Source organism: Hesperophylax consimilis, chromosome 16 (genome assembly GCF_061612785.1).
Source record: "Hesperophylax consimilis isolate HC1 chromosome 16, BYU_Hcon_1.0, whole genome shotgun sequence".
Lineage (NCBI taxonomy): Eukaryota > Metazoa > Arthropoda > Insecta > Trichoptera > Limnephilidae > Hesperophylax > Hesperophylax consimilis.
In genome coordinates, this window is record NC_142851.1 from 12,777,581 (window position 1) to 12,804,401 (window position 26,821).

The window sequence follows — 26,821 nt, forward strand, 5'->3', positions numbered from 1 at the left end:
TTAAAACCATATTACCATATTTTAAAACCATATTACCATAGTTATTTTAAAAATCTTTCATAAATTACCTACGGAAGTTATAGAGTTCTAAAGAAAGATTGTGTCACTGGTCAATAAAGCTGCTGAGAAAACATCCTTTAAGAGCTTTTGCCAATGTTTTTTGTTTGTTACTCAATGTTTTAGGTTACTAAGTAATGCGTTGTATTGCGTGCATACGATGTATTGTAACACGAAGAAAAATGATCCTGTTAACTACCCCGAAGCCGAGTGGGGGAGTAGGTAGTACCCAACATTACTATCCTATTTATATTAGCTTAAATAATTGACATATCATTTTAGTTTTTTACATATTTTTGCGCAAATACATAAGGTACCATTAATAATTGGGATTTCTATAGTTTAAAAGCCCGTAAGAAAAATGCATGGGGTCGTCGGAAGACCCACTTGGTTACAGACGTTTTGTTTGGCATCTTGGCCTGTCAAGAGTTAAAAAGTGATATATCGTGATATATATTCAGAATATATCGAGAATACGTGTTCTTTTCCTAATAAATACTATTACGGAATGCAGCAATATCAGTTTGTCAATATCAATATCAACACTGTTCCGCCGTCCTCATAAACCATTCGTTTTTAATTGATGTTTTGTGAGGAACTCTGTCAATTCATTCGTTAAAGTCCTGCAATCCCGTTTTTAACAGGAAAACGAATATTTTTACCGAGTTTTTAAATAAATTAATAGTAGTTTATATCAGTAAGTGAGCTCTACGTGAAGGAATTAATTCCAAATTTAGTCGTGTGAGTAGACGATGATAATTTATTTGATTTAGTGATCGTATTTTGTTCTGGTGTATGTCAGAATTAAAGGCTGGTATAGTGTTGGTGTATGTCGGAATTAAAGACTGGCTTAGTGTTCGTGTGTATCGGAATTGAAGGCTGGTTTAGTGTGGGTGTTTAATTATAATATTTCCACTCTGTCGAAATGGTAAAATGTCAATTAAATTAGTTGTATAAGTTCGATGATTTTAAATAAATGAAATATTTTGCTAAACGATTTACTTAAATAAAAAAAACTTTATTTACACCACTATTTCATATAAATTATCAACATGTTTCAAAACCAAAGGTATCTTTACCATACTAATGAAGAAATGACGTCACACCATTGATGGTCGATGCGCCACACAGTAATTTTGCTATTATTGAAGAAGTGATTTAATTTAATATTTCATTTAATATTTTAACGATAATTACCCCCTATTCGTCTAAGCCGGGAGTTAAGAATGAAAATTACAATGACGACCTTTATTTTTTAACACGTTACTAACTAACCCTGCTTGACCCCAGCTAATTTAAGACCAGGCGTGCAACGTGGGACACAGTATTTTCTTTTGTTCGTGTCTATAATTTCGGTCTGGATTGTACAAAACACATTTTTTTCTCGTTTTACTACGATTTTTTTAACTATCGATGTTGCAGATACAAACATGTTTACAAATGTTCTTTTTTTTTCGTTAGTTCATTTTTTCGCTGCCTGCACATATGTGTAAGGTAGACCTGAGTCAAAAGCGAAAATAAAATATTTATTTTTTGGCATTACTTTATTGAGTAAAACCTCAAATTTTAATATTTAATTATTGAAGAAAATATTAGCGATTTCTAAACGAAAATGTGAAACAGAAAAATCAGAAAAGGATACGATCACATCTATAAACGGGGCACCGCTCTACCACTGAGCTAATGGGACCCTATCCCCTTTGGTCACATTTAACCGAATAAGAACTACCAACATTGTCTTCATTTTTTCACCGCACATTTTTTTATTGGCAACTATAACAATAGCTAATATTGTCTTCAATAATTGAAAATAAAATAATTACATTTTGCTTTTAAATTAAGAACTCGGCTGTACAACGTTTTTGTTTTAATTTTATGTATTTAGTTCTGAAGAGTCAACGTACTGTATAATATTATGAGTTGCGGAATCTTTCACGACGCGAATTAATATTTTTGTTTACCGAGTTTGTGTATTTTAGAACTCATGCTTCGAGTAATGTAATTCTGTAATAAATGAACAGTAAAAAATATTTCAATGTCAAAGTGGGTAATGTAAGTTTATTTAATTTGACAATCTTAATTGAGCTGAAATATTTATCTCGCTTAATAATACAATCAGCTTTATATACGCCCACGTAATCACACAAATCTAGAAATGGGATAAAAAAAGACAGAAGTGAAACTTCTTTTGTTAAACCGTATGAACCACAATCAATTACGTATTTCACTCGTATTACACTCACGACGCAGTATACTAACCAAGCAGCTGATGCTTGGCGTGGCGCAGTTCGCTGGTGTCTGAGAGAGAGGAAAGAAGAGAAGAGAGAGAACGTTCGTGAGCGGCTCCCCCACCTCAACAAGCGCATATGGTGAGAGAGGGACAGTGAACGGTGAGCGGTGGTGGGGGTACCCGCATTTTCGTGTCGATCCTGACTCGGTTTTACTCCGTCCATCGAAAATCCATTACGCGCCTAAAGAAGTTTCACTTCAAAAAGAAAGTGGTTTTTTTCAGACTAGAGAAAAGAAATTTTGTGTATCGCAGAATAAATACATTTATTTAATTTTTATAATAACACTGCAAAAGAGTGCAAACTGTCCGAAGCCGGTGGAATTATTGCACCAGGAAGAGGATATGTGGAAGAGGATAATTGAGAAGTTCCTCGATTTTAAACACGGCCAAACCATTTCAAACGGTGACCGAATAAATCATCACAATGATAATTCATCACATCTTTAAAAAGTTATATAAAGTCTTGGAAAGTGATAAAACAAAAACTTTATTAACTGAGTTAAGTAGGTTAGGTTAGGTTTAATTTTTTTCATCGTTTCTAATGATTTTATATCACTTTTTAGGGGTGTGTTGAATTGTCACTGTGTTGAGTTATCATGGAACCATTTCAAACAACGTTAAGATTATAAAAGCCGATTTTTGATTATTACTGAAAAATGTGTATCAAAATAGTCCTTTATTAAATGGGTTTCATGACAACTCAGGAAAGCGGTTTTTGAAAAAAAAAAAAAAAAAAATTATCGTAGCCATCCAAGTTTATAAATGACTAATATATTTAAGCGCCCCTGAGGTGATATCTCACAAAAGCGGCGCTATAAAAATCATCCAAAACGTAACCTAGTTTTTTTCATCACTTTTCATGACTTTATATCCCTTTTAAAATGTGTATTAAATTGTTATTGTCCTGATTGTCCGGTTACATAATAGATGTTAAGGCGAAGCTTAATGCCAAATCACTATTTTGATTAATCTTTATAACGAATTGGTGTAAATTATGAATACCAAAAAATATGCTTTAGATAAATTGAAGGTTTTCCTATCGTTTCGCTTGGGTAGAATACAAATGAAATAATAAACTACTCACTATTACAGCTAAGATTATCTGTGACAGTTTCACTTGATTAACTGTTTTACTTTCTTATAAAATTATTTACAAAATAAATAAAAACCAGTTTTGTGATTGAACTTCACAGATCAAAATCATAAATTTATAAAAACACGTACAAAATCGAGTTTTGTTGTTTTATCTTGTTTGTTTAAAACGAACAATCAAAGTCGAACATGAAGAAATTTTAATATGAAGAACCAATTTCAAAGCCAAAGTCTGTTGCATTCAAAAAAAATAGTACATTCGGGAATATTTTCCAATCTGTCTATTTGTTATCTCTAAATATTATACAATAAAGTTGTTATCCGAGTATGTCTGTGGCTTATTTATTCTAAACTACGTAACGTATTTTGATATAGTTTTCATTATGAATTAGAGAATTTCTTCCGGAAGGTTTATATATATAATACATTCATATTATATTTATAGAAAGTAGAGAAATTCGATGTTTTGTAATCGAGTCTTAAAAAAATATTTTCGGGCCCTAACTTTGTTAACGCTGGATAAACTTTATGAGATATATCAAAATAATGTATTACGGAATTGTTTATCTTAAAAAGGTCCACAGAAAAGCCCGTCATGGTATAGGTCTATCACATAAAGATAACGCCTGTTACAAGTTGACAATAAAATAGGTACATCTTTTAGCTAAGATAAATAATATTCTATTATTTATAGTATCTTACAAGTGCTTAGACACTTATAAGGAATACAAGAAATTAAATAATTAATGAAAGTGCTAATAGGTGGTTACTTTGTTGTTTAATTATTATTTTAATTGATAATATAAAGTGAACACTCTTGTTCATATTTTCTAGATATTCTAGATGCTACAATAATGTCGTAAAAACAATAATAAATCTCTTTACACTTTCCTAGTAGTAATACAGTCATAATAAGTAGATACTTCATATATATCTATATATAATAAATTATATTATGTTTTTAAGGCGATGCACTACGTAGTAATGCAAAATCATGTGTTTTTGGTTTGAAAATTTGGTCGCCTAGAAATGTTTCAGATGCTTTAAATAAATACCGCGAGTATAATACATCTTGGTCTTTGAAATAATCGAGTATTTTTTCTACTCTAAGTCTTTTTATAAGCCCAGAAAAATATAATGTATAAGGCTTATGAAAACTGCTTTAACATTCAAAATCTCCTACTTACGAACCCATTTTCGGTTATGATTTTGTTGTATAATGTGGAAAATTAAGTTATTTATAAAATGATCGGAAAAAAAATTAATATTTATGATTGAACATCTACAAAATAAAATAAAGGCACTTTTTGGCCATGTTTTTTTCTTGCATAAATCAAAACAGACGGATGGTGTTAAGCGGGAATTGAAACCTTATCGCCATCTACATAAGGGGTGTTATTGATAGCGGCTCGATTTAAAATATTACACGACGTAGTGTATTTTTTTTCGGGATTGAACTTTTGCACACTCGACCATCAAAACGAGATGAAGGTGACTAGCTGCACGAGATTTATTATTTTATTATATTGATAATACAATATTAAATCTTCTTATCTTTTCTATTATCTCTAAATATTATAAAATAAAGTCGCCTTCTGCGTCTGTCTGCTATCTTCTAAACTACGCGACGGGTTTTGTTAAGGTTTTCACTATAAATATAGGTTCCATGATAAATCAAAATATCGACAATAGAACACACCTTTAAAAAGTGATATAAAGTCATTAGAATGGATGAAAAAAAAATTTAAACCTCACCTAACCTACTTAACCCAGTTATTAAAAGTTTTTGTTTCATCACTTTCCATGACTTTATATAACTTTTTAAAGATGTGATGAATTATCACTTTGATGATTTATCAGGTCACCATATATATATAATACATAGTGAAAATTTCACTTTATATATATATAATACATGCATATTATGTGCTTATAGAAAGTAGAGAAAAGCTTAGCAACGCCGTGTACACATCAGCTAGTTGTATACAATAATTTAAAACCGATTTGTTTCCAAGCACATCTGAGCCTTCATCGGGGCTGCATAACAGCTGATGTAATACTGTCCCGTTATAAAATACGGTAATTAAAATAAATCATTGAATATTTTTTTTTTAAATATCAATAATTAATAAATTGAAAATTAAAATTTAATTAAGAATATGAAATAATTGTATAAACATTAATATTAGTAGATATGAAAACTTTTAATTTACGTTGAAACTTATTATTTTTCATTATTTTTTTCTTTCAGTATTTCAATATGAAGTGACGATATTTCTAGATTTACCTGTTGATTTCATATTGATTTTCAACCGTGGGTACCTTAAGAAATCTGCAAAACACTATCTAACACCTACCAACACGACAATCAGACCGAAGTGCCATGGCGTTAAAATACAGTTTGTCCGGGGGTAAATTGCACTAACTTCGGGATGTGATTCTACGTGATAGAGTTATTACAAGTTAAAAAGATAAATAATTTTTTTAGAAATTTCAACGTTTTAAGATAGTTTTCAGGTAAAAAATGATAATTTTGTGTGTGGAAAAAATAATATTCTTTAATGAAAAAAACAATCATGTTGAATCACAGAAGTTTGTGCACTTTACACCCGGACACCCTGTATATATTTATGTATTGATTTTATGAATTATTAACAGAATGCTAAATGTAGAAACGAGATCACTGAGGTGTATGTGTGGTATGACCTTGTGAAAAACGTGGGGATTTGCAAATAACGTAAACGATGTAAGCATTACGCGAATAAGAAAGTGATGCTTAGTGGCGGATGAACGATGAAGGGAGTTTAAAGAGAATTTATTACGCTTATGTGAATGGTAGATGTAGTCGGGGACGCTCGAGGAATGTATGGCACGATCAATAGGCCGGTCACTGGCCGAGTTGGCATCGTGTTTGTCTCGGCTGGCTAAGTCCTCCATCACAACACGAGCAATATTTTCCGCTTACTGTTGTGGAAATAGGAGATTTTCAAATATTGTCAAGTTATTTGTAACCCGGGAATGTTTGACTTTATTTAAAAAAAATATAATGCTTGAGTCAAAATAACAGAAGGGAATGTACAATACGATGTATGATTGTGAATGAACAATGGAGTGTGTGTCAATACCGAGTTCTGCCTACCTCTGCGAGAAACGGCGCAATAGTTAGATTTTATGTATTGCTATTATTGTAAAATATTCATATGTAATGTAATTTTATTAATCGATGGTCGCCTAGGAATACGATGTTTATTATAATTATTATTGTCACCAAGCTGGCGCCAGTGCTTCCAACGTATAATTATGATTAATGTCACATTGTCAAATAATTTACTACCATAAATGTAGTTTAACTTTACATATATAAATTTGTAAAGCGGGAGGTATTTCAATTTTGATTCGGTTTCTACAAGACGTTGGTATAAATATATTGCACAGTTTTTCAATTCCAAAAAACGAATAAAAGGCAAATTAAATGTGATAATGGGTTTTCTCGTTTTTTTTTTATTTATTTTTATTTAAGCTGACACTGAGCAGCAGATGTTTATAATAATAACAAAATGAAAATACCCTTTAAAGGTTCCCCAATTATTGTGTTGTTTAAATTTGACTGAAGTCATCTGTAGATTTTCTTTATTCTTCATTAAGGAATTCCAGTAATTTATGTATCATTGTTAACCGTCTAAATACCGTTCTCTTCCTATTTCTTTCCCCTCCCATTTACAAACCGTAAAAAGCAAAAATTGTCTCTTTTACAGTTTTGTAAAATTTTGTTTAAATTGATTAAAAATTTCCCAAAATAGAAAATTATATTGTAAAAGTATGTAATGGGACGTGTGGGATTGCACTAACCTCCCCACATCCTGGAATAAAAAAATATTATTACTATCGATAATCAATCACAACAGCATCTTGCATTTGGCGGCACGTTTTCTGATGTCTCTCTACAAACCTGATCGATATAATTAATTTTACCACAAATATAAACATCGTAATACTAATGTTATTATTTTGAAGATTGTTACCTAACTATACAATATCTCACCTTAGCTCCAGCGATAGTTTAAAAGCATAAATATATTAGAGATTGTGTTCAAGAATACATTAATATGTCTTTGAACTGTTGATATCTTATCACACATACGTCAAACTAATTTCACACTTTGAGTTCCAACAAAAAATATTATTTACTTTTAGAGATAGATACTCTTAAATACCGTTTTTTTTTTTAATAACACGACTGAGTAATTTTGAGTCAAGAATGAATGCACGAATCGCGCTGATCAGAGACGGTCTGTTGTCTCGAACTCTCCCGTTGTCACTAAAATTTTACTGAATAGAATTTCTCAGTTCTGAGTTTGTTGCCGAGTCGGTCTGTCGGCGTTTAAAGCGGGAATCGGCCGTAAAAACCAGTGGCGCGCTTGAGTATGACCGGTTCCCTGCACTAAAAAGTCGTTTTTTCGAGCGCATGCTTGGCGGCAGGTTTAAGCGAAAAGCGATGACGAAGTTTATGTTCAAAGCACGTTGATCTTAAGAAACTTTATGGTCGATTTACATGATGCTTTTTTGTCAGGTTCCGTATAGGTTCTTTTCATATGGATTCGAGATGAACAAAAGTAACGTTTTCTATTATGGTACCGATTTTCGTTCAGTTTAAGATGGCAGGGATGGATTCATATCCTGGACACATTGACCCCCAGATTCCTGTTTCCTTCCTAGAACTGCCTCTCCATCAATTCCTTAAAAAGACCCTCCACACAGCATCCCCAAAGAAGACATAGGCCTTGAAGGATTTTTTTTCAGGGTCTCCTACACGAATAAAAAATAGTATTTGCTAATTTATTAAGAATCTCATCAAATTATTCGTAGACCGGTTAAAAAATGGACTGCAGGTTTCCTTGTCCTTAACTTTTGGTAAAATAGTAATGTATTATCACGATATCTGAATCTGTGTTCATAAAAATCATAATATTTAAGCATATCGTTTATTAAGGCAAATGCAGGTGTTGGGACACGTCTTTCGATGTATTAGGAATTGACTAAAAGTTTATCAGGAAACGGCCTGCAATTACGTTTTTAACCGGATTACGAATAATTTGAATAGATTTTTAATAAATTAGCAATACCTACTCATTTTTCTCCGTGGTATATTACTGTTCGGTATTGTGAATTTGGGTGTATTTTTGTTATTATTTTTAATTTGTTGACGGCAAAGGCAAAGGTAAATAAATATTGACAGATGCTTTCATAATCTACGGTTACGTTCAAGGTGTTGCCATTTTTTGAAGATTTTGTACCGTCCAAAAATATTATTTCTTCTCTAAAGGCAACTTTATGTATGAAATCATACGTGTGAAAATAATGATCTTGTAATTATAAATCAAAGATTACATGGGTTCCGATAAAGTTTCTATGTGGGGATAGGTATGAAAAAAAGGTATCGTGTAAAAGGCCCATTATTTATTTTATTATATTTAAATTTGTTGCTTTACTTGTATTGGCTCTTCAAACCTTATATGTATGGCCGCATCTAGAAAACGCATCTACTCCTACCGGTCTAGATGTCTTCTTCCAGATTATTTATCCTAGGGGAAGCGGTGTAGTGCTTAGCTAGCAGAGAATTGAACCCGCGACTCCTGGTCGGAAATCCGACGCTTTGGACCACTCGGCCGGTCAGCATTTTGCATATTTTAATTCGATATGTAGGTAGGATTCTGTCGGTCTGACAGAAAGATACTTACATCGGTATCGACTCGCCCCCCTCACGAAACTGGTTATGCTTAGTGAAAAGGTCTGTAGGAAGGTACCTACTTTATATTTTAGGGTTCCTACCCATTTTGTTTTTTACATATGGACGATCACAGTTAAACGTCGATATTCGCTTTTGATTAAATTATAATCGCCTTAAAATAATAATAACATGAGAGTTATGCTTGACAATACAATAATACAGCTTAGCATAATATTTTAGAAATTTATTCAATTGGTCTTAATTTTTTTAAATTACTATGGCAACACCAAGCTACTTACTTTTTCTATGAAATTCGTTCTTCACATTCGAGTTTGACACTTGGTTTAAACGGTTTATTTACGGTTTAAACAGACAAGGAGAAATAGCATACATAGCTCGATAATTTAAAGTTTTTTTGTAAATTTATAATTTTGACCTGTGAAGTAGATTTTGTTATATTTTGATGTAACATAAATGTAACGTAAATGGTTTTTTTTTAGATTTCACAAATTCAAAAATTCGCATGTTCATTAAATTATGCCCCTTGGCTAGCGTTAAATAATAATGCAGAATTAGGGAATATCTCATAATTTAATATTTAGGAATAATAAAGAAAAATAAATTGAAGAATCAAATTGCTAGCTTAAAATTATGAATTTACATAATTATAACATTGTTAATAATAATTGTATTTAATAAAAAAACGCTAAAATAGAAAATATCTATTATACACCAATGAAGTTACAATTTAATCTACATTTGTTGTAGACGCGCTGTAGAACTCTCAAAGTGGCAAGCAAAAAGTGCGTCAATTGTATTGCTTTCGATTTCGTAATTTTAGTACAAAACGTTCACGAGTCACGTAATGTCGTAGGTAAGTTAATTTTCTTAAAAGGGCTTCCAAAATGCCCTCGTTTGTAACGAGAAAGTGTTTTAATTACTCGGCAAACACTAATAATAGCAAGGACTAACACTTCATTTTAAATACCCGAAAATTATTTAGTCGTATAAAAAAAATAATTATTTCCATTGTTTCCTGAAGATTGTCAGCGCCATTAGAGAAAGTGAGATAGCGTGCGTCCAAAACAAATAAGGAATACCTACTGGCAGGATGTCGTCTCATAATATTGTCATCTCAGTCACACTCGTGAAAACATCGCTCGGTCCTATCATTTGTTTCGTTCGTACACATATATTCTTTGAAAGTCTATCTTTGTCTTACATGAACATCGTTTGAATTAAGAATTTACTGGAAACATAAAGAGTGTTTCTAACTTGACACACTTTTCCTTAATTTTGTGAGAGAATGACAAGTCTTGAATTATTGTAACGTCATTGTTTTACACCACCTTAATATTAACATTTATATAAAAATTTGAAAAGTAGTCGACCGATACCGCTGAAAATTTTAACGTTTGTTCTTATTAGTGCCATTAGTGCCAGATAGTGATTTGAATGGCAGAAGAAGTCGGGGACGCTCGAGGAATACTTAACGCCATATCTCTGTAATGAAAATTCTGAATAGTATAAAATAAAGTGACCATCCACGTCTGTCTGTTTGTGCGCTTAGTTCTTCTAAACTACGCAACGGATTGACATAGGGTTTTCACTATCATTTAGAGAATTTCTTCCTGAAGGTTTACATATACACGGTGTCCGGAAACTCGTAGTACAAGCGGGAAACAGGAGAATCTACACCACATGGGGAACCCAAATAAACATAAAGTTTTTTGATTTGAGCATTTTCACAAAAAAAAAAAACCAAAAAAAAATATTTTTCGGCTATTTTAGGGTTAAAGTTTTTTCTGGTGTTTAGGGTTGAACAACAGATGTTTTAACCCTGCAGAGCAGAAATATTTTATGATTACACCGGATTAAATGAAGGGTGATTTCAAAATAATGCTTCAAATCCGAGTTTCTTCATTTGTTTTACTTTCAAATAGTTTTAATTAGTTGGGTACTTTGATCTTCAGTAATAATTTATAAGAATTTGATTAAAAAAAAAAAAATCAACTTCTAACTCGATTTACTCGATAACGAAAGCTCAAATCAAAAAAAAATATACTACAAAATCGACTCCAAATGTGATGTAGATTCACCAGTTTCCCGCTTGTACTACGAGTTTCCGGACACCCTGTATAATACATGCATTTTGTAATTATAGAAAGTAGAAAAAGGTCGATGTTTTATAATCACGTTGTAAAAAATATTTTTTCGATAACTACATTTCTATCGCTTGCTAAACCTTATAAAGAATAAAATTTTCTGTGTATTATGTTATGATTTTATTATTTTTCTTGATGATTGATAATTTTGCAATTTCGTCAGTAAAATTGAATCAATAATGGCGATTGTGCTTTCGTACGTTTGTTGATTGATTTCCGATCACTTCATTGCACAATTGCGCATGGTAGTCCAATGACAACGACAATGATTATTGGTTTTATATTTATGTGGTGTTCAGATCCAAAGTGATGGACGTTTCCAAGTATCGCCCTGCTGAAAAATCACCACACGGAGAAAATTGAGTACGGCTTTTTTTATACTCTTTAAAATGTGACTGCATGACCGTTTCCTAATAAAATATTAGTCATTCAGAATATATATGAACACATGTGTCCTTGTCGGAATAAATAACATATTCGTGATTTACTGATGGTTTTGTCATGAAATTTGTCAAATCATTCGTTATACAGTCCCATTTTTAACAGGAAAACAAATAATTTTACCACAAACTAACAATATTTCATGTCAGTGAGTTTTCTCCGTTTAAAATAGATGCGTTGCTTGAAATTGCATTAGCCGTGTTTAGTGACTAAATCTGAATAGCCAGGTCCTTTCCGATCTTCCCTTTTACAGTATACTTCAATTGGGGTTGCCATAGTCCCACTGGCTGCGAACAGTTGGGACTCTTATGCTGTGTGCACAAAAAATGTTTAAGTACCTAAATGTTACTGGTGTAGGTTGATTTTTTTTAATATTAACTACACACACGAAATTAATTTGCCTTAGAGTCCATGTTATCTTTGGGGATGCTGCGTGGAGGGAATACATGATAATTGTTAGTAATCTGGATCCGCAAACGTAGCTTTTTGAGACATTAGCTTTAACACGATGGTCTTTAGGATGATAATATGAGATGTTTATTTTTTCATGTCAGATCCACACAGGAGTTTCCAAGTTCAATGAGAATAATTTCGCTCGGGTCCTATGTCATAGTCCGGGATGCTGTGTGGGGGGATTTTTTTGTAGGCCGGTTCCGGAGTCCTGAAATTTACCGCTATGCCACAGCGGTTGTTAATATATTTTAGAAACGGCAACAGAAGTACTCCATCACTGCTCCAGTTTTAGCGGGGATGGTAATTTGAAACTGAGGCACTGCTCGGTCACGGATAGTTTCACGGTTAGTATTGACCACAGGCAAAGTAGGTAAAGTAGGCAAAGTACGTGTCACTTGCCACTTGTCAGAACAAAATAAGTTGCAAATTCTCAGAAATAGAGCAAGGTGATTAATACTTAGGCTTAAGATTTATAATTTACGTTGTCCTATGGATAAGCTATCAAGAGGATGGTGAAATACTCCCTAATTATGGATAAGCTATCAAGAGGATGGTGAAATACTCCCTAATTATGGATAAGCTATCATGAGGATGGTGAAATACTCCCTAATTATGAATAAGCTATCAAGAGTATGGTGAAATACTTCCTAATTATGGATAAGCCATCAAGAGGATGGTGAAATACTCATTAATTATGGATAAGCTATCAAGAGTATGCTGAAATACTCCCTAATTATGGATAAACTATCAAGAGTATGGTGAAATACTCCCTAATTATGGATAAGCTATCAAGAGGATGGTGAAATACTACCTAATTATGGATAAGCTATCAATAGGATGCTGAAATACTCCCTAATTATGGATAAGCTATCAAGAGGATGGTAAAATTCTCCCTAATTATCGATAAGCCATCAAGAGGATGGTTAAATACTCCCTAATTATGGATAAGCTATTAAGAGGATGGTGAAATACTCCTTAACTATGGATAAGATATCAAGAGGATGGTGAAATACTCCATAATTATGGATAAGCTATCAAGAGGATGGTGAAATACTACCTAATTATGGATAAGCTATCAAGAGGATGGTGAAATACTCCCTAATTATGGATAAGCTATCAAGAGTATGGTGAAATACTCCCTAATTATAATAACACAATTTTCTTAGGTAAGGTACATATAATTTACTATTAGCAGAAGAAAATTTGTGATTTTTTAGATTTATATTAATTTTTCCAAAATTAGATAATGTAAAACACTGAGAAGGTTTATAGTTAAAACTTTGTAACTTTTAAAAAGCACCTTTTTCCAAAAATCGGTGTCACTTGGCCATATTAATGAAAGGACAAGCGTTATATAACATAAATTCGTACCTACTATATCTTTGGTGTCCTATTCTTGAAAGTTGATGACCATCCTGTCAAACTCCTCTCTACTATATATTCTTTGGTGTCATATTCTTGAAAGTTGATGACCGTCCTGTCAAACTCCTCTCTACTATATATTCTTTGATGTCATATTCTTGAAAGTTGATGACCATCCTGTCAAACTCCCCCACACCTCAAACACCTATCTATTGACGAATGTCCTTCAACCACAAAAATGTCCCACGTCCTCGCCCCTTTGGCCTTCCACTCCGTCTTTCATGACCAGTTTTGGTATGAGCCAATACACTATTACTCCGTACTATATTTCCGGGGCACGCTGTTTATTATTTTATAATGCCTGCTCTACACTCTTGGCTGGGCGACTCTCCAAAACGATCAACGAGATGTTTTTACCCGAGGCGATGGAGCCCTAGTGCTACCTCTACATTCTCGTACGAGTGTAGATGAGACATTATTTTTCATATTTTCACTTTACATATTTGTACATTGCTCTTGAGGTGATTCTTCACACAAAAAACTCTAATCAAATTATCCAATTATTATTATTATTATTATTGATAGACGCAGACATCATGGATACTGACTCACGATAAATATACCTACCTGGATCAAATTTCAATAATACGATAGGACTGACGCCCCCTTTAGAGCAACTTTTGCGTTTATTGTATCCCATAATAATCATTAATTTACAGTATTAAATACAATGTGACATGTGACTGTATTTATTGGGAAAACCATTTACTCTTCTGTATAAAATTTTCTAACAACGTTGTAAACTGTCTATTTACTAGTAGTAAATATTATATGTCCTTATCTGGGTTACAACCATATCTTTTGATTGTTATTTCTTCACTTTTACCTATTTAAAATGTTTTTTATCTGAACAGTCCTCTACGTTAACGATCAAATTCAAGTAAAAGAGTTGCGGAATCTATGATTCTAGCGAGGGCTTAATCCCCCGCATACCTAATTTATACCGATTTATAACAAGTTTCTCCTTAACTCTTTAAATTTTTAAGTTCCAAAAAAGTTATATTTGAAGGTAATATCTATACATTTGTTATTCCTAAACGTTAATTATATGAAATTCTCTCGATAGAAAAAAATCGCAAAATAAGCTGCGAAATTTATTAAAAACATGTTTTATTCAGTTATTTAATATGCTATAGCCATGAAAATTCGCAGTGTATCTTTAAATGCAACTAAAGCATTTGTCGAGAGATGTTTGCTCAATTTCAAACGAGTCGTGTTTTATTAAATATTTTCACAATTTTCGCTTAGTTATTATCGTTTTTTTTTTTAATATTCGTATTTACATATCTCCCTTTCAAACCATGTTTGAATTGTTACTACGGGGCCTTAAGCTATCAAATGCCATAACTCGATTATGCGGCTCTGCTACTTTAACATAAATATATTTATCTGTCGATTTTATTCGTTAAATAAAGGTTAAATACCTTACAACGTATAACAAATGACTTTTAAAATTAAGACGACATAAGACGCTAATGACGGGGGTTTGCTCGACGCTCACATTTTAATGATTTCTGATGAACGTATTACTAAAATCTCATATGTTTGTAGACCCTTCCCTACAAATATAAGTTATTTATATTTAAGATCAATAAAAAGAAACTTTTTTTTCTTGTTTGTAAATTTTATAAAACGTTTTTCAACTATAAAATTAGCGGTAAGCAACAGATTTTCAGACGATGAATTAGTAACTTATTGAGAGATCCATCTAGAAACATTTCGGATTTTAGTAACAGGTTCTTTAGAAATAATTAAAATCAACCCCACGGAAAGATCGATTTTCTAGGCCTGCCAGGGCAAAGTCGGCCGTAGGTCCGTCCATTACGCCGGGCCGCGCACTGAAAATTGTTTTACACGACTTCATCACGTATGTCTTTAAGATTCCCTCTTTATTTTAGAGATTTAATGAGGAAAATTCAGCTGCAGGTCTGTCCAATAATCCAGGGCCGTGCGTCGCATATTTTTGTGCACGGCTGCTTCACCAACGGCGTTAAGGTTCTAGCTTTATTTAGAGTATTGTCTCGTCAATGTAAATGTTCAACGGACGCGTAAACGGTTCCGTTTTGCTGTATATTATTAGATGTCAATAAAATTGTTGGAATATTTCTATTTGCAACCTAATAACTTAGACTGTATCTTTTTGTTTGGTTGCCAGAAGTACAATATCATATTATGTAGGAAAAAATTAGCTAAAACAAATAAAAAACACACAACTATAATTTTTACTTGTTCAAATTCAAATTTAAAAAAACATTTATCGCACAAAAATATACAAGAGTACAAAGGGTATAGCTTATAGGTACATCCTATTTCTTCCAGCTAACCCAACAAATACACATTATATTACAAAAACCCAACAATTACATGTTAACAAATATATGTAAATAAAAAATAAAAAAATAAATAAACAGGTATTTAATTTATGTAATGTAATCATTTAAAGTGTAGTGACATTTGTTTAAAAGAAATGTTTTTAGTGATGATTTAAATTTGAGTATGTCGGTTATTTGTTTGATGCTACGTGGAAGGTTGTTATATACATTAATGGGCATGTAGTGTGGCACTTTTTGAAATATAGTTTTATTTGCTTTTGGGATCAGTTTTCTGTGAACATTGTAGCGTATTTATGTGTTGAGTTTTTTTGTGGGAAATTTTCTGGAGATGATCGAACTAATAGGCATTATTACTCCATTATATATATGTCCGTCACTGTCAGAAGTTTTAAATTTAAAAAAAAATATATTTTTCGCGATAATATAATATAAATAATCTGAAATCTATTATGTTATGTATATTTGGGGTTTATGCTAGAAGTGCCTAAGTCACACTGTATTATGGGAGTTTAGAAATGGCGATTGTTTTTCAATTTACAGACGTAAAATGCCGAAATATTATTTTGTCATTCATTTTAATTTATTTATTTATTTCATCTTTTTTTTCACATAAAAATCAACCTCACTAGGACTAAGCCTGTATCGAGGTTAACAATTTACATTTGAGTGAAGCAAACATAGAGTAATCACAAACATAAAGTAATTCTACATACAAACACAAAATTTTTCAAAATTAAACAAAAAATAAGTATTAGATGTGTTACCAGATGGGTAATTTGACAGTATATTGTAACAATATTTGAATAATAACTAATCATTAATCATTATTCGAAAGAAGAAGCAAAGTAGATATTAAAGACAGATAGGGTGACATTCAGTTTTTAGCAAATGGGAATAAAAAATAAAATCTTATTATTTAAGAAAGGACAAGGATGAAAAAATATTAAGACAAACGTCTGTCAATACTAAAATCTTAATTAACTTTTTAAATTTGACTAAGGAATTGGTAGACTTAATATGATTTGGAAGAATATTAAAAATAAGTGGTGCCTGATATAAATATATTCTTTGACCAAAAGAAGTTTTTGTACGTACCGCCACAAAGTTCAATGTAGAGTTAATTCTAGTTGTTCGCATTTGTTGTGTTCTTTCAGCAACTTTAATATTGATAAAAAATCGACAAAGTATTAATTTACTCACTCCATAATTTCATTAATCTTAAATTAGAGGCACTATGGAGTATTTTCTGATACAAACCTAACATCTAGCATTAATCTCGGGATATACAAATTAAATATATATATATAAATATTTATTTTTTTATTAATCAAACGGACAACACTCAAATCTTATCAAATACTGTATTTAAAAGAGATGTAGATAATGCCTTTAACTACCCACCCAAACAGCTTTTCTGTGTTTTGGCAACCCTACGATCAAGATAAGTAAGTAGCATTTATTTGCAGATGTTAACCTCAATCACGTAAATTCTGACAGCTGTCGCCAGACGATAATGTTAGCAATAATTAACTTCTACGTTATTTGCTTTACAATGATGCATAATGCCCGGAAACTCGGAGCCAGTGGCGTTAGGTTACTTTTTTAAGTTTTTCGCAATTTATGAGACTAAAATTGTTAACTTTTTTTATAAGACATAACTTTCCTGAAAGAAACAATTTATTAATTTTGGAAAATAATGAATTTCGAAAAAAGTTACTGCACGCCACTGCATGTATTCTTCATATTTGTTATTAAATTTTTTTCTTCACAGGTTTTTTTAAATTTTATATTTTGAGTATAATAAAACTCAATGTCCAGCCAATTTATTCGCCATCTTGTACAACCTGTCTAATTATAAAATATTTTATGATTTTTATTTAGGCTGATGTAAGCGTAATGCGTAAGATTAATAAAGGGACGCTTAGATGGTTTGGGCATGTAGAGCCAATGAGCGAAGAAAGGAGTGTAAGGAGAATATATGAGTCAAATGCGAATGGTAACAGAAGTCGGGGACGCCCAAGAAAGACATGACACGATCAAGTGAATCAGATGTTTATGACTGCCTTATGTTTTGTATAATTATATATGTACCTGTATGTATCAAAAAAATTGCCAATTAAAAAAAGATATTCGAGTATCTGATCTTGGCCTTGTCGAGAGTTAGAATAATAGAAGAGTATGTATGAGACGGTGTATGAATGTGAATGAGGCAAGAAGTGTGTGTTAAGACCGAGTTGTTTGGAGGTCCGTCCTCTCTGCCTATCCCTGCGGAGAAAATGGCATGAAAGTTAGTTAGTTATTTTTTTGTTAAATATTTGTTAGTGACTCAAATTATTCAAAAAGACTTTAGGACTCAATGTGTTAATATTGATCGTTGCACCAAACTATATAATAAAACAAGAAAATAATGAATAATTAAGAAATAAATCATAATAATTTGTAAAATTAAAATTTAACATTTTATAATGTAATTGCAATTTGTTTTACATTTACCATTATCAACAAAAATGTATTTACATATCTTCTTTTTCGGGTTCGACAAGGTCAGGAACATAAATTATTAGTTGGGCAATCTTTGACATTCAGGATGTACGCCGATAAACATATTTTTTTAGGTACATAAAGATAATAACCATATCAATTAGTATCTGTTATATAAAGTAATTTATATATCTCACCAAAAACCAACCAAAACAATAATGTAGAGATGTAAACATTCTGTGATCTTTAATAAATTAGAATGTTCCTGAGACATTATATGAATTAGGCATCACTTTTCAATCAAATCTTTCAAATGTTAACTACGCAAGGGCTAACATATGTTTGGATTTATAACCAAGTTATCTAGAACTTTCAACAATATTAGGTTATTACTTATTACTCTTAATTTATTTATTGCATTATTTTTTTATTAAAGGTAAACATATGTTTACAAGACAAGGTTTTATGCAAAGCACAAAGGATAACAAATTATTATAAGCAATAATTATTAGCCTGAAACACAAATATAAATAGAAAAAATCTTTCGAGAAAAAATAAATGGCGCTGACGGGGATTGAACCCGCACCTTCTGATTGCTGGTCAGATGCACGGGACTACTGTGCTACGTCGGCTTATTTTTAACCGCCAAATAATTTAATAAATACTAGTATTTCATCTCTGGCTTTCACACTACAACTCTGGCTTTCGCCATGAAGTAGGCTTTCACCATTGAAGTAATAATCATGTATTGTTTCATAGTGCTTTCACACAAACGAAGTATTGAATTCCGTAAGTCTAAACTTAAACTTTAGGGTGCACAGTTTACACCCGCGCTGTGCAAGCGAGTTTCCTACAGAGCATTGGACCATCCCATTTCAATCAATACTTATTGCTTTTTGATTTTTTTTCACCTGAAAAGAACCAAATTTATGTTTGTAGGAAAGGTATTGTTAAGATATATTTATTATTTATTCATTTAATGGTGAAATATTTTGACTTGTCAAATACTATTTTTTTTTAAAGGAAAACATATGTTTAGTAGACAAGATTTTATGCAAAGCTCAAAGGATAACAAATTATTATTATAGTTTCAGGCTAATAATTACTGCTTATAATAATTTGTTATATTTTGCCTTTGTTAGAAGTGAACTTGAGTACAATTATTTTCCTGTATCGAACCTACATTACAATACCATACGTGCTTTTGAAAGAATACAAAATTAATTATTACCTTTAAAATGGATATTCCAGCCATTTTTTAAATACAACACTCTTTTAAATGATCTGAAAGTGCTTAAATTGTCGGACGGAAGACTTTTGAATGACGTAGTATTTATATATAAAATTCTAAATGATGCACTTGATAGTTCAGAATTGCTTGCATTGATAAGTTTTCTGGGACTAACTACCACATTTATGTAACCCTCATTGCCCAGAATACTAGGAGGGTAATAATTACGCTCAGTCCTGTGGACATCTTCAATTTATCACTAAATAAATACAAAAGATTGTTACTGGGACATATACAGGTGTCCGAGTGTAAAGTGCACTAACTTCGGGCGGTGAAGTAAAAAATATTAATAATATTTTCGAAATTCCAACTTTTCTTTCCATACCAAAATATTTTTCCATGGTAGTATATTTATTTTCCCATACAAACAATTCAACTTTTTTTACCTAAAAACTACCCCAAAACGATGGAATTTCGAAAAAAGTTATTTGTTTTTTCTACTTCTAAAATCACGTAGAATCACTCCCCCCGAAGTTAGTCCACTTTACCCCCGGACACCCTGTATATAAAAAGTAAGAAAAAATTATAATTGTTCCTAATCCTATGTAAAAGCCCCTAAAAAGGGCGTTAATAAATTTAGTAAAATTATATATTTTTTTTATAATCGATTAGCGATGCTTCTCCTTACTATAAATTTATTCCCCTGGCGCTTTTCATCAGGACAGATCTGTAGATTATGGAGATGTGGACAATGTTGGTAGTTCTTATTCGAAGTATGATACAGTTAAAAGTGACCGAGGGGGATAGGGTCCCATTAGCTCAGTGGTAGAGCGGTGTCCCGGAAAGACAAGGGTCCTGGGTTCGTGTCCTAGATGTGACCGTATCCTTTTCTGATTTTTCTGTTTCAGATTTTCGTTTAGAAATCACTAATATTGTCTTCATTAATTAAATATTACAATTTGAGGTTTTACTCAATAAAGTTATTCCGAAAAATAAAAATAATAATTATCATATTATGATGATTTTTATAGCGACCTTTTTGTGAAAAATCACCCCAAGGGCGCTGTGCAAATATATATTATATTTCTACTATGCTGTGTTAGAATTCAGAAAGAAACTCACCTATTTCAGAAAGTTATAGAAAGAGTTATAGGAGGGGGGATTGAACATGTCATAATTTAGATCAATTTTTCAACGCCTGATTTTTATTTTATTTTAATTCTCAGCTCCTGGAGATGCTGAAGTTCTACGCCAGGTTCGAGATCAGTGACGAGAGTGGAGATCCTCTCACTGACAGAGACATGACCCTGGACCACTACTCGAGAATCACATCCCTACAGGTAAAATATCTTCATCATTGGAGCTACACCTACAACCCTTAAAAATTCATGGCCTGACTAAAACTAAATTATACTTTGTCATTATTTGACTGAATAGCAATTATGTTCATTTTACAGGTTGTATCAGCACGTACACGGAAGACTTTGAAAAAATTATAATTTTTTCAATTAAAAACAAAAATTATATTGATAAGCAACTGATCACACTGCCACACATATCACGTGATACGCGCTCTGTCTCACCTTCGTGTGTGCGGTGCTGACAAATGCGTGACACTTGTCAGCACCTAGACCACCGTTGTTCTAGGTGTTGTTACCCAGTGACGACGTGTGATGAGAATTTTTTGTTGTTGAATTTTATTAAAAATAAATATCATCGGAGAGCAAAATGGCATCTTCATTTTTACTACAAATATGCTCAGAGATCGCTGGTTAAAGTCTTTGGGTAAGTGCTAATACTAGTACTGATACCATATGTATCAAGGATAGTCTGAATTCCATTTGTTTCGACATTTTTTTGTGGTCGAAAATTGCTTTTCAAGATGTTTTTTTAACGGAAATTAAAGATGTGAATCTATTCAATTTCCAATTTTGGCTTCAAATAGATTGATATCCACTTGTTGATGAACAAGTACTAATTGAAAGGCACAACAAATACATTTTTGGTGTTAAAAGATATTTTTTTTAAATGGCAATTGAAGAGGGAAAATCAGGATCGAATTTTGGGCGATGAATTTAAACAACTTTTTTTTATTTTTTTTTTTATTTAAAAATATATTTCTTTTATACAAAAACATAAATATGTTAAATTACAACAAAAAACTAATTACAATAAAAATGTTTTCTTTTTAACGTAACTACCCAATTCAAGAGAGAAAAACGTTTCTCGTGTTTGATTTGGGGAGTAGTGCCATTACAATATATTATATTGGGTAAAGAAAAGAAAGAAAGTTTTTATTTACAAAGTAAGAAATAAACAAAATGTATAAAGCTTGATAACAAAAGTATAGATAATTAAAATAGACTACAATAGATGTTACTAAATTAGATAGATAGTAAATGTAAATAAATATAAGAATATATTTATTTACATTGAACATTAATTTAAGAATAAAAATAAAATAAAATAATATTATTACATTTCGATTAATAAGTAGGTAGTAGGTGGTATAAGTACATGTAGTTATTTTATTCATTTGGAGTAAACAGAGCTGATAGTATTGCAAGCGGAGGTACATAATAAGTTGCGACAATAATCTGTTGGTGGCTCGAATGCTGATATAATATTAGAGGATATGGTAAAAGAAGAAAAATATATTTTTTTTAGTTAATAAATTTTATGAAATAGTTAATGATATACTGAGTATGTAGGTACCATTAAAATTTGAATTTGATCAATTACTACTAATATGTACCTGTTATCAGTAGATATGTAAAAAATCAAATTAAAATTTATAATTATTATTTGGTTGATCAAGAAGTTGTTTTATTTGTAATTTAAAGGCTTTATAATTTTTTTCAGATGTTATTTTATATGGGAGTGCATTAAAAAATTTTATACCTTGATAAGAATAATGGTGTTGAGAAGCGCTCATTTTAAATTTAGGGATTTACTTAACTTATTTTTGCAACTTTTCACAGATTTTCACAGCTTATTTTTTTAATGTTTCAAGAACACTCTTGCGTGGTAAAAGCCATAAATTGAAGAAAAAAATGCCTTTACATACATAACGGAAACAATATATTTTTTCAAACTGCCATTCCAGTACTTAGAGCCAAAATCCCCTATTACGCATTTTATTTATCTCAATTGATATTTTGTTTTTTATTAATTCCAGAAAGCCGCATTTGCGAAATTCCCAGATTTGAGGATGTTTTCGTTGGCCAATGTGGCCAGTGTTGACACCAGAGAAAGTTTGCAAAAGCACTTTGGGAATTTGAGGTGGGTGTTTATTTCTCTCTTTTATCTTTTTCAGAAAAAAAATATTATTGAATGTAAATTCTGTGTAATAAAATAATGTTTTCTAAGAAGTTACACATATTCGTTTGTAAAGATATGATGGTGAATACAATTCTTGTTAACACTAATATCGAAATAATAATAATTTTTTTCAATGGGTGATGCGTCAAAACAACTATATTATTATTATTTTTTTTTTTATGCAGATATCGTTATCTGACAGATAACAATATGTTTCTATAGGGGTGGATTATTGTCCAAGGTTTATCCCTGATATGAAATATGTCACAACAATATACCTCCAAATCTTCAAATAATCTTTCATGATCATTCTCTCACACAATACGATCCTAATCACTATTTAATTCTGAAAACAGCTGATAAAATCACATGTCTAGGAATAATCATTGATAAAAACCTAAAATGGAATGATCACATCTGCCCTAATTTAATCATTCTAACGAATTAGAAATTTCTTATCAATGAAAAATCTACACGCAATATATTACGCATTTTTACAATATGCCATTATCAGTTCGGGGGCTTAGGATCACAGGGGCCTAACTACAAAAACTGGTGTTTTAAGTAAAGCTTCATTTCGGTAATGACTTAATCATATTTATTATTGACACAAAACTCTATCTCATACATACAGCGGTTTAAGAAGTACAGTTGAGCATAAGAGCATTACAATCTTTATTTGAGTTTATCTTAAAACTAGGTTTTTGCAGATAGGCCCCTGTGATTCTAAACCCCGAGTTGGGGAGCAGCTTACAAAACTAATCTGATTCCCATAGAAATTGCTCAAAAACTCATAATAAAACCTATTCTAAAAAAACCTCCAGACTTCCCCTCTGAATGTGTATTCGAAGAATTTAAAGTTCCTATATTATGTTTGTAAAAAATTCAATTATTCAAATTATCAAAGAAAAAAATAAATACTCATTCCTAACTGAAAATCGAACAAATTCAAATACCTATATATTTGAACAACACTTCTTTTGCCTAACACCATTATACACAATAAGGAAAATGTTTTTTTAATAATTTATATTGTTATTGTTATTAATTTGTATTGGCTTGGAAATACTCACAGAAATACAACCCATCAGAAGAGGAAAACCTATTGAGTCGAACTGCAACAAAATTTAGTTTTTTTATTTTATGTATTCATTAATATTATATATACAATTTATGAAAAAAACTGTTTATTTATAAACAAGTTCTAGCACACTTAATGATAATTTCACGACAGCACTTGTTTATAAATAATTTTTCTTTTGTAAATTAAATACATAATAATACTATGGAAAACGTAAAATTAAAATGGACTTCTACAAATTATACTTAATTATAACAAAAATGCCTGTGACAGACCATGCTACATTTTTGTGGCATGGTCTATTTCAACACATCGCTCGCCATACATTCCCATTTGTAGTGTATGGCTAGCGATATGCTGAAATAGGGCAAGCCATGATGCGTATAGCGTAATGTGTCGCCTACCTAAATGAACTGCAACATTTAAATCATGACCCACATAACAGTAGTACCTATTAATTTTCCTTGTAAAATGTATCCCTTTTGCATCTAATTTTGAATTGACAATTTATTTATTTTCACTCTGTCGCTACTTTAAAATTGCAGACTTATGTCTCGTTAGGTACCTACTTACTTGCTGACTCTGTTTTCTTGATATCAGTATTACACACAAATAATAATTTTCAGACTAATGGTATAATTTTAGAACACAGAAATATTCCCTATTTCTGGGGAAATAATATTTTCGGGGATGTATATTCGGGTAATCATGCATTGACGAGAATGGTTTAAAAATGGGTGATGTTGACATATTCAATACCGACTTGGCAAGTTTTGTGGATCATTTAAAACATTTATTTCAACAATACTCCTAAACACATCATGTAAACCTACAAATAGCTGTAATTTTCTGTTTTTGTTTCTTTTGTTTGTATGACTTGTTGCATAGCTTTTATCAAATGTAATTTTATTCTTATTTTTTATGTTTCAAAGTATCTGTCAAATTAAAATTATACTACCAACCATGTAAAAGCCCTCTGGGCGTTATATAAATAAATAAATAAAAAATTAATAGTTGTAGTACACGATTTGTTTATTTCCAGTGTGGAGAAACTGCGAGCTATTGCAACACATCTGAACTTGGTTCCTCTACCAGGATCGGAACAAGAAGCAGAATGGCATCGGGTGGATCAAGAATTCCTCAGGGAATTACTGGTAATGATAATAAAATAAATAAACCATCCTTTAACCCTTCCGCTTCGGACGGGGGTAATACACTTCCCCCAAAGAAGAATTTTGCGATATCTATGTTGTATTTTATCATATCGTCGCTGTGAAATCAAACCGGCATATCTGCAAAATGCATATTTTTCACCAGAGCGCTTTAAAGATTTCGCATATAATATTTTCCTTTTAACGCATTAATAAAATTTAGACGAATACTGCTTATTGAAGTAGTAGTTGCAAATAAATCTAAAACTTAAATATTGAAGACAATATTAGTGATTTTTAAACGCAAATCTGAAACAGAAAAATCAGAAAAGGAAACGGTCACATCTGGGACTCGAACCCAGGACCCTTGTCTTTCCGGGACAATGCTCTACCAACTGCGCTAATGGGACCCTATCCTCATCGGTCACTTTTAACTGTATCATACTCCTGGGTTCGAGTCCCAGATGTGACCGTTTCCTTTTCTGATTTTTCTGTTTCAGATTTGCGTTTAAAAATCACTAATATTGTCTTCAATATTTAAATATTATAATTTGAGGTTTTACTCAATAAGTTATTCCGAAAAATAATAATTCATTTCTAGACTTGCAGAAAAAGTCAATAGATGTCGCACATTAAAAATAAAAACAATAAGATAGGTTTATCTATAAGACGCTGTCTAGGATTGCATTTAGTTCGGGTTGAATCTTGCGATCATACATAAAGATAGTTGCCAATAAAAATGTGCGGTGAAAAAATGAAGACAACGTTGGTAGTTCTTATTCGAAGTATGATACAGTTAAAAGTGACCGATGAGGATAGGGTCCCATTAGCGCAGTTGGTAGAGCATTGTCCCGGAAAGACAAGGGTCCTGGGTTCGAGTCCCAGATGTGACCGTTTCCTTTTCTGATTTTTCTGTTTCAGATTTGCGTTTAAAAATCACTAATATTGTCTTCAATATTTAAATATTATAATTTGAGGTTTTACTCAATAAGTTATTCCGAAAAATAATAAATCTAAAACTGCTTAAATTAACAGAAATATGCATATATGCCATTATGGCTTTAAAATCAGTGTAATATTTGCTTTTGTGTAATAGTGGCTTCTTCTTTTGAAACCTGTTTTAGGTATAAAAAAAAGATAATGTTTTCAATGAAAAAATAATTTATTGCTTCACAATTTGTTTTTAAACAACAATTAACATATTATGTACTGCTTTTTCCTTTGCTGGTAACTTCAAAATTTCACAATCGTTTAAAGAAATCATTTAAATAAATTGACAGTATTATCCCGGCGGTAACTAACTTTAGGATACCATTTTTCTTCTTCTCATCAATGATAAGTCTCTTGGAATAAGCTTGCATCAGAACAGGATTCACGTTCCCATTGCCCCGTTTATTCCTTTTCTTCGCCTCCTCACAGGCATGTGATCCGTAGGATGTTTTGAAGTAAAAGTTGCCTTCGTCTTTAATTACTTTAAACATTCGAACGTCCAAAATAGGTAAAATTACTTGGGAGTCCTTCAGATATTTTATATCAAAAAAGTCCTTATGACTCATAACTATGAACCAGGTAAGG

The 26,821-nt window shown here is 31.6% G+C and overlaps 2 protein-coding genes across 2 annotated transcripts in view; one reads left to right on the forward strand and one right to left on the reverse strand.

The window, feature by feature from the left end:
• Positions 1-7,744, reverse strand: part of LOC149416725 (G protein-coupled receptor Mth2-like) — an 83,673-nt gene extending 75,929 nt beyond the window's left edge. The window contains exon 1 of the mRNA XM_089640912.1: positions 7,482-7,744. The gene's annotated coding sequence lies outside the window, so the exon portion shown is untranslated. The remainder of the gene's footprint in view (positions 1-7,481) is intronic.
• LOC149416723 (RNA helicase aquarius) overlaps positions 1-26,821 on the forward strand; it is a 168,344-nt gene that overhangs the window by 109,776 nt on the left and 31,747 nt on the right. Inside the window, exons 7-9 of the mRNA XM_089640622.1 lie at positions 20,920-21,033; positions 22,872-22,975; positions 25,138-25,249. Of these exons, the coding sequence (XP_089496748.1) occupies positions 20,920-21,033; positions 22,872-22,975; positions 25,138-25,249 (330 nt within the window). The remainder of the gene's footprint in view (positions 1-20,919; positions 21,034-22,871; positions 22,976-25,137; positions 25,250-26,821) is intronic.